General features: G+C 38.2%; 1 protein-coding gene across 1 annotated transcript in view; it reads left to right on the top strand.

Annotated features, from left to right (window-relative positions):
* Positions 1-15,463, top strand: part of LOC120531008 (mannan-binding lectin serine protease 2-like) — a 66,361-nt gene that overhangs the window by 40,452 nt on the left and 10,446 nt on the right. The window contains exons 5-6 of the mRNA XM_039755925.1: positions 2,885-3,081; positions 10,753-10,900. Coding sequence (XP_039611859.1) covers positions 2,885-3,081; positions 10,753-10,900 — 345 coding nt within the window. The remainder of the gene's footprint in view (positions 1-2,884; positions 3,082-10,752; positions 10,901-15,463) is intronic.

Genomic DNA, 15,463 nt, shown 5'->3' with positions numbered 1-15,463 from the left:
GAATAAAATAAGGGCAGCAAGTTTTGTGTGCAACAGAAGCACCTTCTATTATGATGAACAAAGCCAAATAGGCTGCAGTCATCGCCATCATAGTAGACAGTAAACCTGTTTTTATAATCTGCAAAAAGATTTTTTGAAAGTCACAATATGTAACTTTGAGAATAATCACTGGGAGAAACTGTTAAGCACTCATGTTTTGCTCATGTTTTTATGTGTCCAGTACTGTGGTAATGAAAACATATGAATGGGGTCTGTGAGTCATGGCTGTGATAATTAAAAAAATATATCTAAAGAAAATAGCATCCTATCTTCAAAAGGTTAATTTTATTATTTGGACTTTATAGATTCCCTGGTACCTACTTTGTGCCTTTTGCTGTCAAGATAAAATCCAGTGCCCAAGACCCTCAATACTTACTTTACTATCTCTCCAGGAGCCCAGACACATGGCTTCTTCATATCTACAAATCTGTGATACATCCTCTTTCTACTTTGCCCTATTTTTTTCAATTTATCCATTTTTCCTACCGTATCCATTACCCCAACTATCTCTTTACTAATGGACAATAATAAAACATTTGAAATTAAATTCCTGAAATCTTGGTGTGTTATGTCCTTCAAACAACTTTATAATTATTTTTTCATGAAGTAATATTTCTCTACCTCACCATAGTTTCAGTTTTGTACCACCTGTGCTAGGAAAAGAGGTTAAAAACTCCCTGGGCGAAGATTTCAGGAAGCAGATCTCTGTTCTGCTTATATCATCAGAATAGTGGGATCAAAACCTATTAGCTACGTGATTTTTTAAGAAATGATGTCATCCCTGTTTGTGTTGTATAAATGGCTCACAGTCTTGGGTAGATCTGTAGTTTGAAGAGTCACATTTTTATAATGCACAGTTCTTCAGTTTATATTTTATTCTGGGATCATAGCTGCCTAGTTACAAGTCTTTTGATAGCTAATTTCACTCAAGGTTATTTTCTAAACATAACATAAAGTTGGGTAGGGATTTATAGTATAAATCCTAGGGTTTATTTTTTGAGAAATCATTTCCTTTGAATTTTGTTGCTCATCTAGATAGATAGATAGATAGATAGATAGATAGATAGATAGATAGATAGATAGATAGATAGATAGATAGATAGATAGATAGATAGATAGATAGATAGATTAGATAGAGAAATTAAGACTTACAGAAGCTGAAAAAAATGTACATCCATCCATCCATCCATCCATTTTCTAACCTGCTCAATGTGAACACAGGGTCACGGGGTCTGCTGGAGCCAATTTCAACCAACACAGGGCGCAAGGTAGGAACCAATCCCGGGCAGGGCACTAAACCACTGTAGAAAAATGTAAATATTATAACAAACAATGACCATCCTCAAATGTACACAAGAACAGAATAATAATAAGAGAGTTCTTTCTATCTAAGGGAAGAATATAAACATTAATCAGGATTATGAACCTTATCTCCTTTGTCAGCAATGTGGATGAATTCTGACAGTCAGTATTTTAATGTCTGGATTACAAATTTTAGCTTTAATTGTAATGTGCTGCTCCTCTTTTAAGGTGTAGCAGAGCTCTTTAGGCAGTAGTGATAACAGTGCTACCAGTAGACTATGGACATATTTAACATACCCCACTTTACATTCCTCAGAGTTTGAAGGTAGCCTTCAAGTCCTCATTGTTCACCCTATGACTCCCAAGTCCGAAGCTTGTCCAAAAGGCAACTGAGACGAGGTGATGCTAGGGTTTGTGATGATACCAGCATATTTTTTTATTCAAAATTCCATTTATAAATTGGTAGTGACAAGCCAGATGCCAGATCACATTTAATTACTAATCAAAAAAGTTGTTCAAAACTAGTAACTGCAAAGAAAAAAGAGTTAAAACACACAGCTTCTCATCTATTTCAGCCAAGCTGGAATTCCAGCCTTTGCTCAACTTCCTGTAGTCTTCCTGTATATTTCAGTGTTGTTTGCCTTGACCTCATAATTGCTTTTTACACTCCTTTGTGAATTTTGCTTGCAAAAACTGTGAGACAGCAGAATAGATTCACTTAATGAGGATAGCATTAAGGACTAAACTTGAAGTGAAATTGAACAGATGTTGAAATGTGTAGTTGGACAGACCTTTATATTGGCATCTCTGTGGTGAGGACCAGGAGTGGATGGCATTTTTATTCTAAGTGGATGATTTAAACCTCAAGGCAGTCAACTGCAAAGTTACACTGGCTTAAAAAAATGTGTTTACTAATGAGCTCTGTAATGTCACAGTAGTCATGTTCAGTGTTTCAGTTTGACTGGATACTCATTTGGTCACTGTATAATATTTATTTTATTTCCTGTGCGTGTGAATTTATTTTGTATTCACCAGATCCCTTCCATAACAAAAAGACATGTATATTAAAATAATGTAAGTGATTCTGAGTAAGTAATATGATATGTATCATCACTGTGTTAAGTGTAATATATTGTATGAAACACTAACTCAGCTAACTTAGTAATAATGCAATACACAGGCACCTCCTTGCATCCTCTTTTGTCAGCTACATTATTGATATTGTAATCCTTTTAAATGTTATGATGCTCGTAATACACCCTGTATATACCACCATGACATAAATCTGAATACAGCACCTTCATGTAGCAGTAAGATGGGTTTAAAGAGATTTCATAGACAACTGTTAAAGAACTAGGGCCAAATTAAGTATTGTGGCCAGCAGCTCTATTCATTGTACTCTGCCATTTTTAAGTGAATCTTCTATCCTTGAAATGCATTCCCTTCGAGGTTTACATTTTCTCTTATAAATAAGATTTAGTGAAAGTGGCAGTTTCCTTTTTTCCAAGTCTTTCTCAGCTTCTTTCTTTTGTTTTCTGGTTAGTCAACTGCAGTACTCAGCTGTTTACTGAACGCTCAGGAGAGCTAATGAGCCCAGAATTCCCAGCACCGTACCCTAAATTGTCAACTTGTGAGTACCGTATACGAGTGGAGGAGGGCTTCACTATTCTCCTGGAGTTTGTGGAATCTTTTGATGTAGAAACGCATCCAGAGGTCAGATGTCCCTATGATATTCTCATGGTAAGTACATGAAAATCATTAACCTAAAGGAGACTAAAGGGGGAGATGAGGGCTTCCTAACTTTGACATCAAGCTTTGCGGGTCTTCTCCTTAACTACTTCTTATGTTCAAGATTACTTTATTTTTTAACTCTTTTGGTGCAGAGGGTTATTTCAATTTGCTGTAGACTTTGTTATGGCACTTACAAGTCCACAGGCATTTTCCTATTTTTTTTTTATTTCCTTTTTTCCCATCTCTCTCTTATATAAAAAAATATTTTGACATAACAAGACTTTTTGGAAGAGAGATTTTTTCAAGTTTCGTGAGACGAGACTATTGCCTTGACATTTTTTCAAGTCCCGTCCTCCTCTCAATCAAACAAGACCTCAACTCTCATTTGTGTAAATGCTTTTGTCAGACACACTTCCTGCGCTCTCAGCTCTTATACATTTTAATGTTTTCCTCACTTTCAGTTTACAATTAAAGAAGACATATTATGTCCAAATCTTATTGAAGAATTTCATCACAAAGGGTTATTTTCTTGAAAAAAGAAAACAAATTCATATAAATTTTAATGAAGGCACTAAGCACACCATTGAAGTGTCCAAATTTAGGTTGCAACAACAAAATGATAAAAAGAAAATAGCATGTGTTAAGTTTTTCTGTGCCTACATGCTTTAAACATTTTCACTTTATGTATTCCATATGCCTGTTTTAAGTGAGATAGCTTGGGTTTCTCACAGTTCTATTCAAACCAGGTGGTCCGACTGCTGAAAACTTCCTGTCCCCACATAAAGCAAAACCTACATTTACATATTGTTCTCTTTTATGCTATGAAGTACTTTATTGGAGTATAAAAACTTCTGAATCAGTGGTCAACAAGTACATCACAGCGCCAACAGACAGCAGTGGAGACAGTGCTCACTGACCTGGTTGAAGGTGTTCATTACAACAACAACAACATTTATTTCTATAGCACATTTTCATACAAAATGATGTAGCTCAAAGTGCTTTACAGGATGAAGAAAGACAAAATATATAAGAAATAAAATTAGGCAATACTAATTAATACAGAATACAAGTAAGATCCAATGGCCAGGCAGGACAGAAACAAAAAAAACTCCAGACAGCTGGAAAAACAAAATCTGCAAGGGTTCCGAGACCATGAGAGCACCCAGCCTCCTCTAGGCATTCTACCTAACATAAATAATCTCAATCAGACCTCATAGTTTTCAGGCTTCACATGGAAGAACTTGATGATGACGGTCATGTGAACCTCTGGCCTTCAATCCATCAATGTACGGACATCACGATGCTTTGATCAGGTGGTCACCACCAGGGAAAACCGGAAAAAGAACAGCAGAGAAAGTAGTAGTTTCAGGATTAAACTAAAATGAAGCTACATGAAAGCCATGTTAAAAGTATGAGTTTTTAGAAGTTTTTAAAGTGATCCACTGTATTAGCCTGGTGAATTCCTATTGGCAAGCTATTCTAGATTTTAGGTGCATCTGCCACACCACTTCTTAATTTTACCTCTTGGAATAATAAGCAGAAACTCATTTTAAGATCTAAGGTTAGTGATGCAAGGCAAAGTTAAAAAAAACCTAAACATTTACTCTTACTTTGTGCTGCATCAATAACTCTTTTATCATTCTTTGCTACTATTTCTATTACATTCTGTTTAAATGATCATTGACATTTGGCTTTCATAAGGTTAAGATGCTTTAGAGGTTCTAGGCTTCCATTTCATTTAATACATTTTGAACAATGTCTCTCCAATTCTGACATTTTTATAAAAGTACAAGTGGACTTTTACTTACTCTGTTGCTCTTTAAATTTTTAAATCTTTCTTTTATGCACAAAGCTTTTTTTTGTCGTGGTGCATCAGTCCAGTCTGGCTATACTAATCATAGAGAGGAGTCACTTTAATCCAGATAGATGTCTATTTCTTTTTTTTTTTTGGACAGTGCCAGCTGCTAGCACATACATATGTGTCTTTTTTTAAAAGAAAGTGAGGTAATTTCCTTGTTGGAAGATGGGCACACATCTCTGTCCTTAATAATTAGCCAGGGAAGAGGTGCTGCTTATTGCTGGCTCTAGTTGGCACCTAGCCTACAAATACCCAATTGTTTTCAGAAAAAGCTTAATACAGTTAAATGGTGTGGTGGTATTCCAAGTAACGCTAAACACAAGATGGGCATAAAGTCTAGACTGGGAAGAGTCTATTAAAGGACATTAATATACAAATCAGCCTTCCTCGTTAAACACAACCGTACAGAGCCAATATAACAAAGTTACTAATAAACCTAACACTCATGCCTTTGTAGCCTGTGTAACAAAGACAGGAGTACCCTAAGGACAACCCCATGCGGGCACAAGAAGAATGTAAAAATTCTGCACAGATGGTGACCATGGTTTGGTTCAAACCTAGTTTCCTTAAGCTGTGAAGCAGCATCAGTTAACTAGTATGATGCAAAGCTTTGCATGCTGCAGACTTTATGAATGAAGAGTGTGGAGGAAAACCCCCCGAGGAAGACAGGACCAGTTCAAACAATTAGATTTTTTTTCAGTCACAGATGAGTACCTGGATTCTACGTTGCAAGGCAAAAGAGCAAAGTTACATTTTTCGATTGGCTTTTTACAATCTCTTCTTCCTCCCCCTTCCCCTTATTTCTTAAAAATAAACATAATATCGTTTAATTAAACGTTTTATTTTAGTACGCTAAGGGGCTAAAATTCCTCCAAGCCGATGTGCAGGAATGATCAAAAGTTACTGGAAACGTTTAGTTGCAGTTATTGCTGCAAAGGGGGGTCACACCAGATACTGAAAGCAAAGGTTCACATACTTTTGCCACTCACAAATATGTAATATTTGATCATTTTCCTTAATAAACAAATGACCAAGTATAATATTTTTGTCTCATTTGTTTAATTGGTTTCTCTTTATCTACTTTTAGGACTTGAGTGAAAATCTGATGATGTTTAGGTCATATTTATGCAGAAATATAGAAAATTCTAAAGGGTTCATAAACTTTCAAGCACCACTGTAAGAGGAAGCCATTCAGTCCATCAAGCTTATTTATTTAGCTAATAGTTAAGCTTTCTCCATATCTCACCCTGCTTCAACTGCATGCCTCTATAGTTTTTCAAGATTCCTCCAACTCCTTCTGTAAAGATATGATTCCAGGTTTTTGTCTTAATTGCACTTCCTCTTAATTTCTCTGATGTCCTCTAAAGTGTGATTCGCCATATTCAGGCAATGAGATTAGCAACTGTAGTTGACAAATTTGAAATCCCCTCCAGCTAGAAGTAATGTAATGATATACCAGCTTTAGTTAGCCTAGGAGGAATTACAGGCAATAGTATAAAGGCTTGCACGCAGTCTGCCATCTTTAAACCGCATTCCTGGATCACTTCCAGAATCTCTTCTGACATCACGAATGGCCTATGTTTGCTCCAAGGACTACAAATCCCATTAATGGTTCCTGGTGTTCTTGATCCTCTATATGTTTATTTTGCCCTAAAGGGCTTGATTGCCAATGTGGCTTCCTCTGCTTCATGCTTTGTCAGGAGGACAGCATTGTCTCATATATTTGCTTCTGAGATTATGTGCTCTTTGATAGCTAGAAAGTAAGGTTAGCTCTGGCATGTACTCTCCAGTCTGGGAAGCTGTTCATCTCTGCCCACAATGACTGCCCAGCTACTGTGTTCTCACACTGAAATCTGCAGGCTCCCTCTTTCTAACAGCATGGCTGTCTCTCATGCCTCTCTTTACTGAGAGTTAGTCCTGCTATCTTGGTAGTACTCTCACTGATGGCAAACTCTTGCATAGGTGGGCATTCCTTCACAGTGTGATTTTTTTCCATAGAATTGTGAGTTTTATCCATGTGCTCTGATTTCCTTTTTCATCTTCAACATGTGCAGTTTAGGTAGGGCAATTAGCAACTTTCAGGCACATTCATGTGTGTGGCAGTTTACATTTTGATGGGCTAGCGTCACCAGCTTTCCACTGTTGCAGATGAGACTGCCATTCTTTAATGGAAGATGCATTTAGTAAAAATTTATGAGTATGAAGGGGTACCTCCTTGGCAAGAGTTTGCCTGTACTAAAGTCATCATCTGGATTGCTCAGAACAAAAGACCTCAAGCAAAGAAGGGGAGAGACACACACACAGAATCACACTGACAGCAGGACAGGTCGGGCATATATTACTGTGGGAGTGCTGCGACTGCTTGAGGGTGCTGCTCCCTCTACATGTGGTAGATACCACAGAGGGGCAGTAGATAGGGTGCCACTTTGGCAGAAAGAGGTGCAGTGGGCAGGGAATTCAGTATGCCAGGAAGAGTCGCAAGAGGTCGCAATAACTTCTGGTGTTAGCACATTGAGCTCCAGCTAGAAAAGCTGTGGTGAAGGTACACATACTTGAGATAATCCAGAAGTGATTGGTAGGTTGCTAATATTCTATTCTCTATCAGCTGGAGGGCACACTGCAAAATATGAGACTATGCTTTTTGTAAGAGAGTGGACATCTGAAAGGTTGTTTTTGAGACTAAGCACTTTAGGGGCTACTGAAACCTCACATGTGGGTGACACCAGGGCCCAGTAAAGGGTGTTTGAGATTGGGGGTCTCTGGTACTAAAGTAGAACCAGTCCACATATGGGAGTTGATTTGGGACAGGATTTAAAGTCATTTCACGGCTAGAGGCACATTAAGTCTAGAGTCAAGAGAAACCTAGGATTGAAGGTTAAAGATAGGGGGATGGCAATTAAGGAATTAATTGCATTGTGATACTTCTGAGGTGGGAAATGGTTGAGGTACCCTATCACACAAGGGACACAAGGCTGAAGTAGCATGACCCCAGAAAGGTAACAAGATTATGGTTGTAATCCATTTAGTGTATTTAGTTACTGTTGTAAATGAAGGAGACAACAAGTCATAAACAGATGGGGCACCTAAGTGAAGCCTGTATAATTAGAAATTTGTATAAATGAAAAGAAACAAAAATATATGTTCTCAGACGCAAGTCAGAATGTTGACTGAAGCCATCACGGCAGTGTAGCAGGTTTTCAGGTGGACACAATGGAAGAGGCAGGTTCAGAACACTGGAAGATGGAAGTGACATCAAAAATGGAATGTCTGTCAATCATCAGTTCTGCAGAAGCAGGAAATAAAAATGTTTTAAAAGACAGTGACATATTTAATCAACTAGGTAATTGGTAGCCTGAACCATCAGGAGATAGTCAGTAGACTTCAGCCAGGAATAATCGTCTTGGATGGGGTTAACAACCAAGTTGTGGTCCCTACCATCAAGAAAGGAGAAGAAAGAGATGATGACTTGAGCAGTTATTAGGATGGAAGAAGACTTGTACAAAATCAAGGCAATTAGGCATTGTTAGAAGGGTAGCTGGAGTACATGTGATTGGGCAATCAACAAAGCATTGATATGTGAAAGATACTACCAGGGCTGGATTAAGGCCAACAATGGTGCCCTGTCGATTCTACCATCACTTGTTTATGTGAAAAAATAGTAAAAGAAATAATAAAATAATGCAGATTAAAGTTGAACACTGAAGATCATGACAATTAGAAAATAATTGGTGAGTGTGACATTAAAATAGTTAAGGGCAAGATAGCTCATAAAAAAAAAACTTTGTGATGCCCCATTTCCTTGGTGTAAGCATGTTCTTATTTTTCTTGATGGTTAATCCAGGGCTGGATAGTACAGACCAGACTGAAATATATGGTTAGGGCTGAAACATTCTTCCAAGTTCCAGGCACCTGTCCAAAGGGTATGACTCTGAAGCAAAGAGCTCCCTCTGTGGTGCCTCAAACGCAAGTCTTTGACATATTCTGTTGAGTTGCCAGACAGTGGTGGTAACACAGTCAAGTTCTATTGTGGTTTTGAAGTAAGGCAAAAAAGAGAGAAGTAACAGTCCTCCGCCCATAAAAATAGCTAACCCACTTTGTCAAACAATCAGAAAAAGCACAGGGAAACATCTGGAGGTAGAAAGAAACAATCATTGTTCCTGCAGATGATTGAGTAATGAGAGTAGACCTGAATCATCAGCTTTGCTTTTCTATTGAAATTTCTTCAGCCATATTAATGCCAGACATCATGGTATTGTCAGCATCAGCCAAAATGTTTATTACAATTGAGCTGATTGTCACATTGGAGGAAGGAAAGGAGGAACCCCATGAAAGGAAATCCCAGAAATACTTAGAGATGGTGGCTTAATGTAGGGATGAAGGAAGGAGGGCATCCATCTATGCAATTGCAGGGGGCTTACCAAGGCTTTGTGGGAACATCAACTCAGCCTCTATTGAGTGGTGTTGGAGTGACATCAGCAAATCATACAAAGACATTGAAGGAGTTGTCAGTGGAGGCAGAAAACTTAAGTTTCTGGCTTTGGCTAAGGAAGAGAGACAAGACCTGAAGAGCACAAGTTTTGTGAGGACAGCAGGATTTGATAAGCAGAGCTAGAGAGCCTTTCACTTTACCCAGAGCAGGCGTAACAGCTTGAAGAAATAGATTTGGAGGCGTCACAGCAACTGACCCACCATCAGGAGATGTTCCAGGATGAAACTCAATTAATGGTGACTTCCAGCTGAACACCATGTAGCTGGCCATAAGGCACTGGTTGTGCAACAATCAATAATTGCCAACAGTTAATTATTTAATTAAATACCTGCCTGTACATTGAACTAAGATTTTAAATTTCCAGGTGCATCACCTTTCTCAGCCATTGAGTCAATAGACTCCTAGCCTACTAGCTTCAGTCAGGACATCCTACTTAGTTAAGAGAAGTTCATGTTAAAGATAATGTTCAAGTCCTTCTGCATTTAATCATAATTTTTAGCATAGTTATTTGAATCATTGAGCACACTGCAATAATAAATTACATTTTTTTAAGCTTACCGCTGCTTACATCTTTACTTTATAATGCCAGTCTGTGAGCTGCACCTATAAAGTGCAAGTGCAAATTAGGAGCTTTATAATGGGACAAGTCACACTGACATAAAACATGAAGATAAAAGCCATGTAAACATTTATTTTCTTTTATTCCATGTGTGATGCTTCCTAATGGACTTATGCAAACACATTTTTGTCTCTCATAGTTAGTGCAAATGTCACATGTATCATTGTTTAGCAGTTCCAAATATTGTGGGTGGCAGGGTCAAATGCTGGAAAAAAATATACACAGACAATATTTTTTGGTGGGCTAGCAAATGTTGTTGAGCGCCTGGTGCGCCACTCAATCATGCCATTGAAAGTTGACTCGTCTGACTTGCAGATTTTATAATTATTGAAGAACTTCAAGTGCTAAATGAAAATTATTATTGATTCACCAAGTCATTGCCCGGAGCAGTGCCTTCCACATTGCCCTCCTGTTCCCCGATTGTTGAGAATCTGTCACCCTGTTTGAGAAAGCCAGAAAAATGGAGCCTGCTGTTCATTGTCATTAACGATTTTAATCAAAATGAAATATAGTCCTAAGTTTCATTTGCATAGTTGCTTAATGTCGTGGCTGTAGCGTTGATGTAAGTGCTAATTCAATGTTAATAGTACCAACTATTTTTACAGCTGGGACTTTAATTGGTCTACTGTATTTATTTTTCTATTAGCCATGTCGGCATGACTGCTTTAAATTGATGAACTTTTATTTGAGATACATATGGCTTTCTTTCTGCAGATTAAAACACAAAAACAGGATCATGGACCTTTCTGTGGAGCAACCCTGCCAGCCAAAATAAACACCAACAGCTATGAAGTGGACACCACATTTAAAACAGATGGGTCAGGATCAAACACGGGGTGGAAAATTAAATACACCACCACAGGTATGCCATTCTTCTTTTTTGCTGTTTGCTATGCTAGTCGAGCTCAGGGTTTGAAGGTTTATAAGCAAGAGTATAGCGCCTGATCATGAAGTGGTTATTTCATTTGGGCTGGAGCTACTGTACAAGAAATCCACACAGCATAGAGACTTCAGGTTTCACTCACAAAGTATCCTCCTTGGACATTCCCATGATTTTCACATGAAAATTTACTAGTATTAATCTCCATTTGCCTGACCTCTGCTCCCAAAGTGGACGATGGAATCATTCAGGAGCTCCATTCATGTTAAAGCTGGGACCTGTAAGGGTCTGGTATACTGACGGTAACAGTTTTCATAGGGGACTCACTGCACTGAACTTGTGGAAACAGGAGCCATCAAATGTTGTTGGTTGTCTCTTTTCTAGGGAGTCATTATAATAACACACGGAGGTCATCAATGATTAAGAGAATCTTAAATAATTGATCACCTTCATAGTACAGTATTTCAGTTGTCAACCAGCAAGTTTTGTTGGCACTCATTGAAAGACAATGTAATTATAAATGAGCTTCTATCCTGGCATTTCTTGAAATGATGGCACAGAGTGTCAAATATTGACAAAATCTGCTTCATTTGAGCAAAACACAAGTGAGGGATGATCACAGGAAGAACATATACAGTGTCAAAAGAAATATGTGAATCCTTTGGAATGGCCTTGTTTTCAACACTGATTAGTCATAAAACATGATCTGATCTTCATCTAAGTCACAATTATAGGCAAACACAATATGCATAAGCTAATAAAAACAATTAAATCTATTCATTTCAATTCATATCAAAAAAATCTGTAAATAAAACCATTGTCTACTCTGACAAATGCAATAAGAAAGGAAAAACAGCTCAGCGCAGCTTTAATATATTACCATTCCATTGTTTGACGGGTTCACCGACAAAAGTGCGATAGACATATGAGCGCCGACAAAACCTCGATGGACAAACTCATGCTGACAAACTCACTAACTGGTTTTCGACAAATGCGCGCCTACAAAATCGCCACGACAAAATCGCGAGAGAGGCCAAGAGAGTGGGACGCGTACGTGCGCATTATGTGCTAGGTTATAACTGTTATATCTGCTGATGGCATGCTGCAAACAAATAACTCAGTCGAGGGTTGGCATAACGCGTCGTATACAAAGCGGAATTACCAGCAGTCAGGCAGCCAGCAAGTCTAAATACGCTCAACTATCAGGACGTCTTGTTGCAATTCTTCCTACATATGCAGGGCGTGATCTTAAGGACTATCTGCGTGCTGTGTCTCATAATATTGACTTCTAAAATAAACATTATTATATATGCTTTAAGCTAGTAATTTATATTTAATGAAACTTTCGCGATTTTGTTGGCGCAATTTTGTCTGTTGCGATTTTGTCTGCGATTTTGGCCTTTCGTTTTAATGGGCGCTATTTTGTCGCCGCTCATATGTCTATCGCGCAAATGTCGGCTCACTGTTTGACGTCCTTTTACCATTTGAAAAACCAAAAATCCTAGGTGAGAAAGATAAACATACTGTTTTATAAATTACTTTTTAGGAACTGATAACAGATTAGAATACAATGCTACATTTGCATTTCAGTTACCTCAAACCATCTAATGCATATGATGGGCATTCTCAATCTCTGTTAAAAAAAGAAAACACACAGAGAAACTTTCAGAGAAGCTGCAGAGGCATTTTCATGCCGATGCTGCTCATATGCTCTCCATGTAATAGCTGTTAGTACCCATTTTACATCCTTTTGATTATCCGCTACATGTTTGTATTTCAACTAAAATAATCCTTAGTTATAATGATTTGCTTCATCGATTAAACTTCACCGTATAAATTTTGTTGTTTTTCCCCATTTTAAGTAGGGATGCACCGAAATGAAATTCTTGGCCGAAGCCGGATAATAATGAAATGCTTGGCCGAAGGCCGAATACCGAACGTGGTGTTTCGCATTTTTTTCCATTTATTTTGCCAATTTTTTCACCATTACAATAATTAAATAGTAAAAATTTGCTTTTTACTATTTTGTGTTGCTTTTCAGAGAAATAAATCAAATAACAAAAATACAATTTCAAAATATTTATTTAACACTGAACATTTTTTAACATTCCAGCAGATATTATACAAACAAAGCACAATATAACTTAAAATAAATAAATTAGTAAAATAAAAAAATATTTTTATTTGTCCATCTTTGAAGCCCCCCTTCTTGAATAGCCTATGTTAGGCCTATAACTGACTGCTGAAAGAATGTAACTCTGTATGTCTACAACAACAAATGTGCATTGAATAGTGCAAAAAATGTGGATGAACAAACAACAAATGAATAACTGTCCTAGACATACGCCTACTTAGCCTACTTCTTCAGGAAAAGTGGCAGGTTCTTCTTTATGAAAAGTAGCTTCTCTGCTTTCTCACATGAAAGTCGGTTCCTCTTCTCATCGATGACATGAGATGCAGCACTAAACAGTCTCTAAGCTGTGGTGTTTGTGCATGGAGCAGACAATACCTGCAGAATAGTTGAAATTTTTATTGCAGTTTTCTGACAGTTGCTCATTTCAAAACGAACAATGTCTTCAAGATAATGAAATGGTTGAAACCCAGTGTAGGTCTACAATTTTACTACACTGAAAATAGTTAAATTTTCACAAAATACATAATATAAAATATAGGTAGTAACACTTTACAATGTTTCCTTTTGTTAACATTATTGCATTAACTAACAATGAGCAATACATTTGTTATGGTATTTATTAATCTTCGTTAATGTAAGAGAATAAAAAATATTTAGTTCATGTTAGTATAAGTGCATTAACAATTTTAACAAATAGGCCTACCACTTTTGATACTTTTTAATTCAAAAATTAAAAATGTGATACTTAGTTTTAATACTGTATTAGTAAATGTTAACATTAAGATTAATAAATGCTTTTAATAAGGGTTTTTCATTGTTAGTTAATGTTAAAAATAGAAACTACTTATAAAGTGTTACCATAATCCAAAATATAAATAAAATCTTAAATTAAATTCCCATAGAAGTAGCCTACCTGCGTGCCATCTCGCCAGGTGGGAAAGCGACTTGATTGGTCCTCCAAAATTCGAGAGGGTTATTGCTACTGGGGATGGGGACTTCTGAGAGATAACCATCTAACTGTTGAGCGGTTGAGCTTGTCCTCTGTCTTGCAAATGGGTTATTCTCTTGGAGGATCTCATCGAACATGTCAGACAGCGAGACTGTCTTGCTCATCTGTAGTACGAGCCCGTTTACTCTCTGCACTGTTTTCATCTCCTGCGCTGTGCATCACCTGACCATCTCCATCACCTAGCGGCTTTCCCAAATCCAACTCGGCCTGGATCATTTCTCGTGCGCAGCTTTTCCCCACATCCAAGTAATGATCTTTATATCGTGGCTCAAGCACAGTCGCGATGCAGTACAGGGGTTCTGAGTCCGCCTGACTAAATCGTGTGCTGACAGCTTCAAGAGTGCACTTTTAGTTGTTTTAACTCCGTGGTCTGTTTCAGCCTCTTTGTTTAAAAGACGCTTTAGTGCTGCAAGTAAAGGTATGACGTCTGCCACAGATGCATCAGATGAGCTCATCTCTTTTGTTATCTGCTCAAACGGGGCGAGAAGAGAGAGAATGTTCTCGATTAACACCCACTGGTATGCGGTGAATGTCGCGGGCAGGTCATGATCTGCTATGTATGTAGCCAAGACTCGCTTTGGCGCAAAAAGGCTTTCCAGCATATAATATGTACTGTTCCACCTTGTGCTCACATCTTGTTGGAAATGTTTTTGTGGCATTCCGAACTGTTCTTGGATAGATTGTAGGCGCATAGGCAAGCGGTGAATGTTTAAAATGGCCAACAATTTTCCTGCCTATAGCTATCATATCTGCTGTCCTGCCCTGACTCAACAATCCCTCATTGACCGCCAGTTGAATTGTGTGTGCCATACACCGTATGCCTTTCAGATCACTATCCTCCATGGCTTTAGCCATATTTCTTCGTTGTCACTGACTACGCATGCACTTTAGATCGGTCGATCGCCAAGTGTCAAACATGTTGGCGAGCGCCTCGGATATGGCTACAGCTGTATGGGACCCTCTAAACTCTTGAGAGTGAAGCACAATCTTTTGTAGCTTGAAATCTGTGTCGATCCACTGCGCAGTTAAACTCAGCATACTGGTGGGCCTCACATCCGAGCTCCAAATATCAGCCGTGAAGCTGAGGGCTGCAATATCTGTAGCCAAGAGCTCATGGACGTGAGTTGAAACGACGTTATACATCTCAGGTAAGCACACGTCTGAAATGCCGTCTACTAGGCATGGTGTAGCGGGCTCAATATGGTCTATAAGCCTGCGAAATCCAACATTCTCTACAACAGAGAATGGTTGATCATCAATGCGATGAATTCCATTATCCTTTTAGTAATACCTTTAGCTTTGGCACTGTCATTGGCAAACTTTTTTGCCTTTTCTAAGAAGTCAGCCACAGATGGAGTGGGTGTCCTAGGACTGGGAGGAGCTACTTTCCTTTTCGCTGCTG

This window comes from Polypterus senegalus, chromosome 6 (assembly GCF_016835505.1).
Source record: "Polypterus senegalus isolate Bchr_013 chromosome 6, ASM1683550v1, whole genome shotgun sequence".
Lineage (NCBI taxonomy): Eukaryota > Metazoa > Chordata > Cladistia > Polypteriformes > Polypteridae > Polypterus > Polypterus senegalus.
The sequence above is the reverse complement of the archived record's forward strand: the minus strand, read 5'-3'. Positions and strand labels throughout refer to the sequence as shown.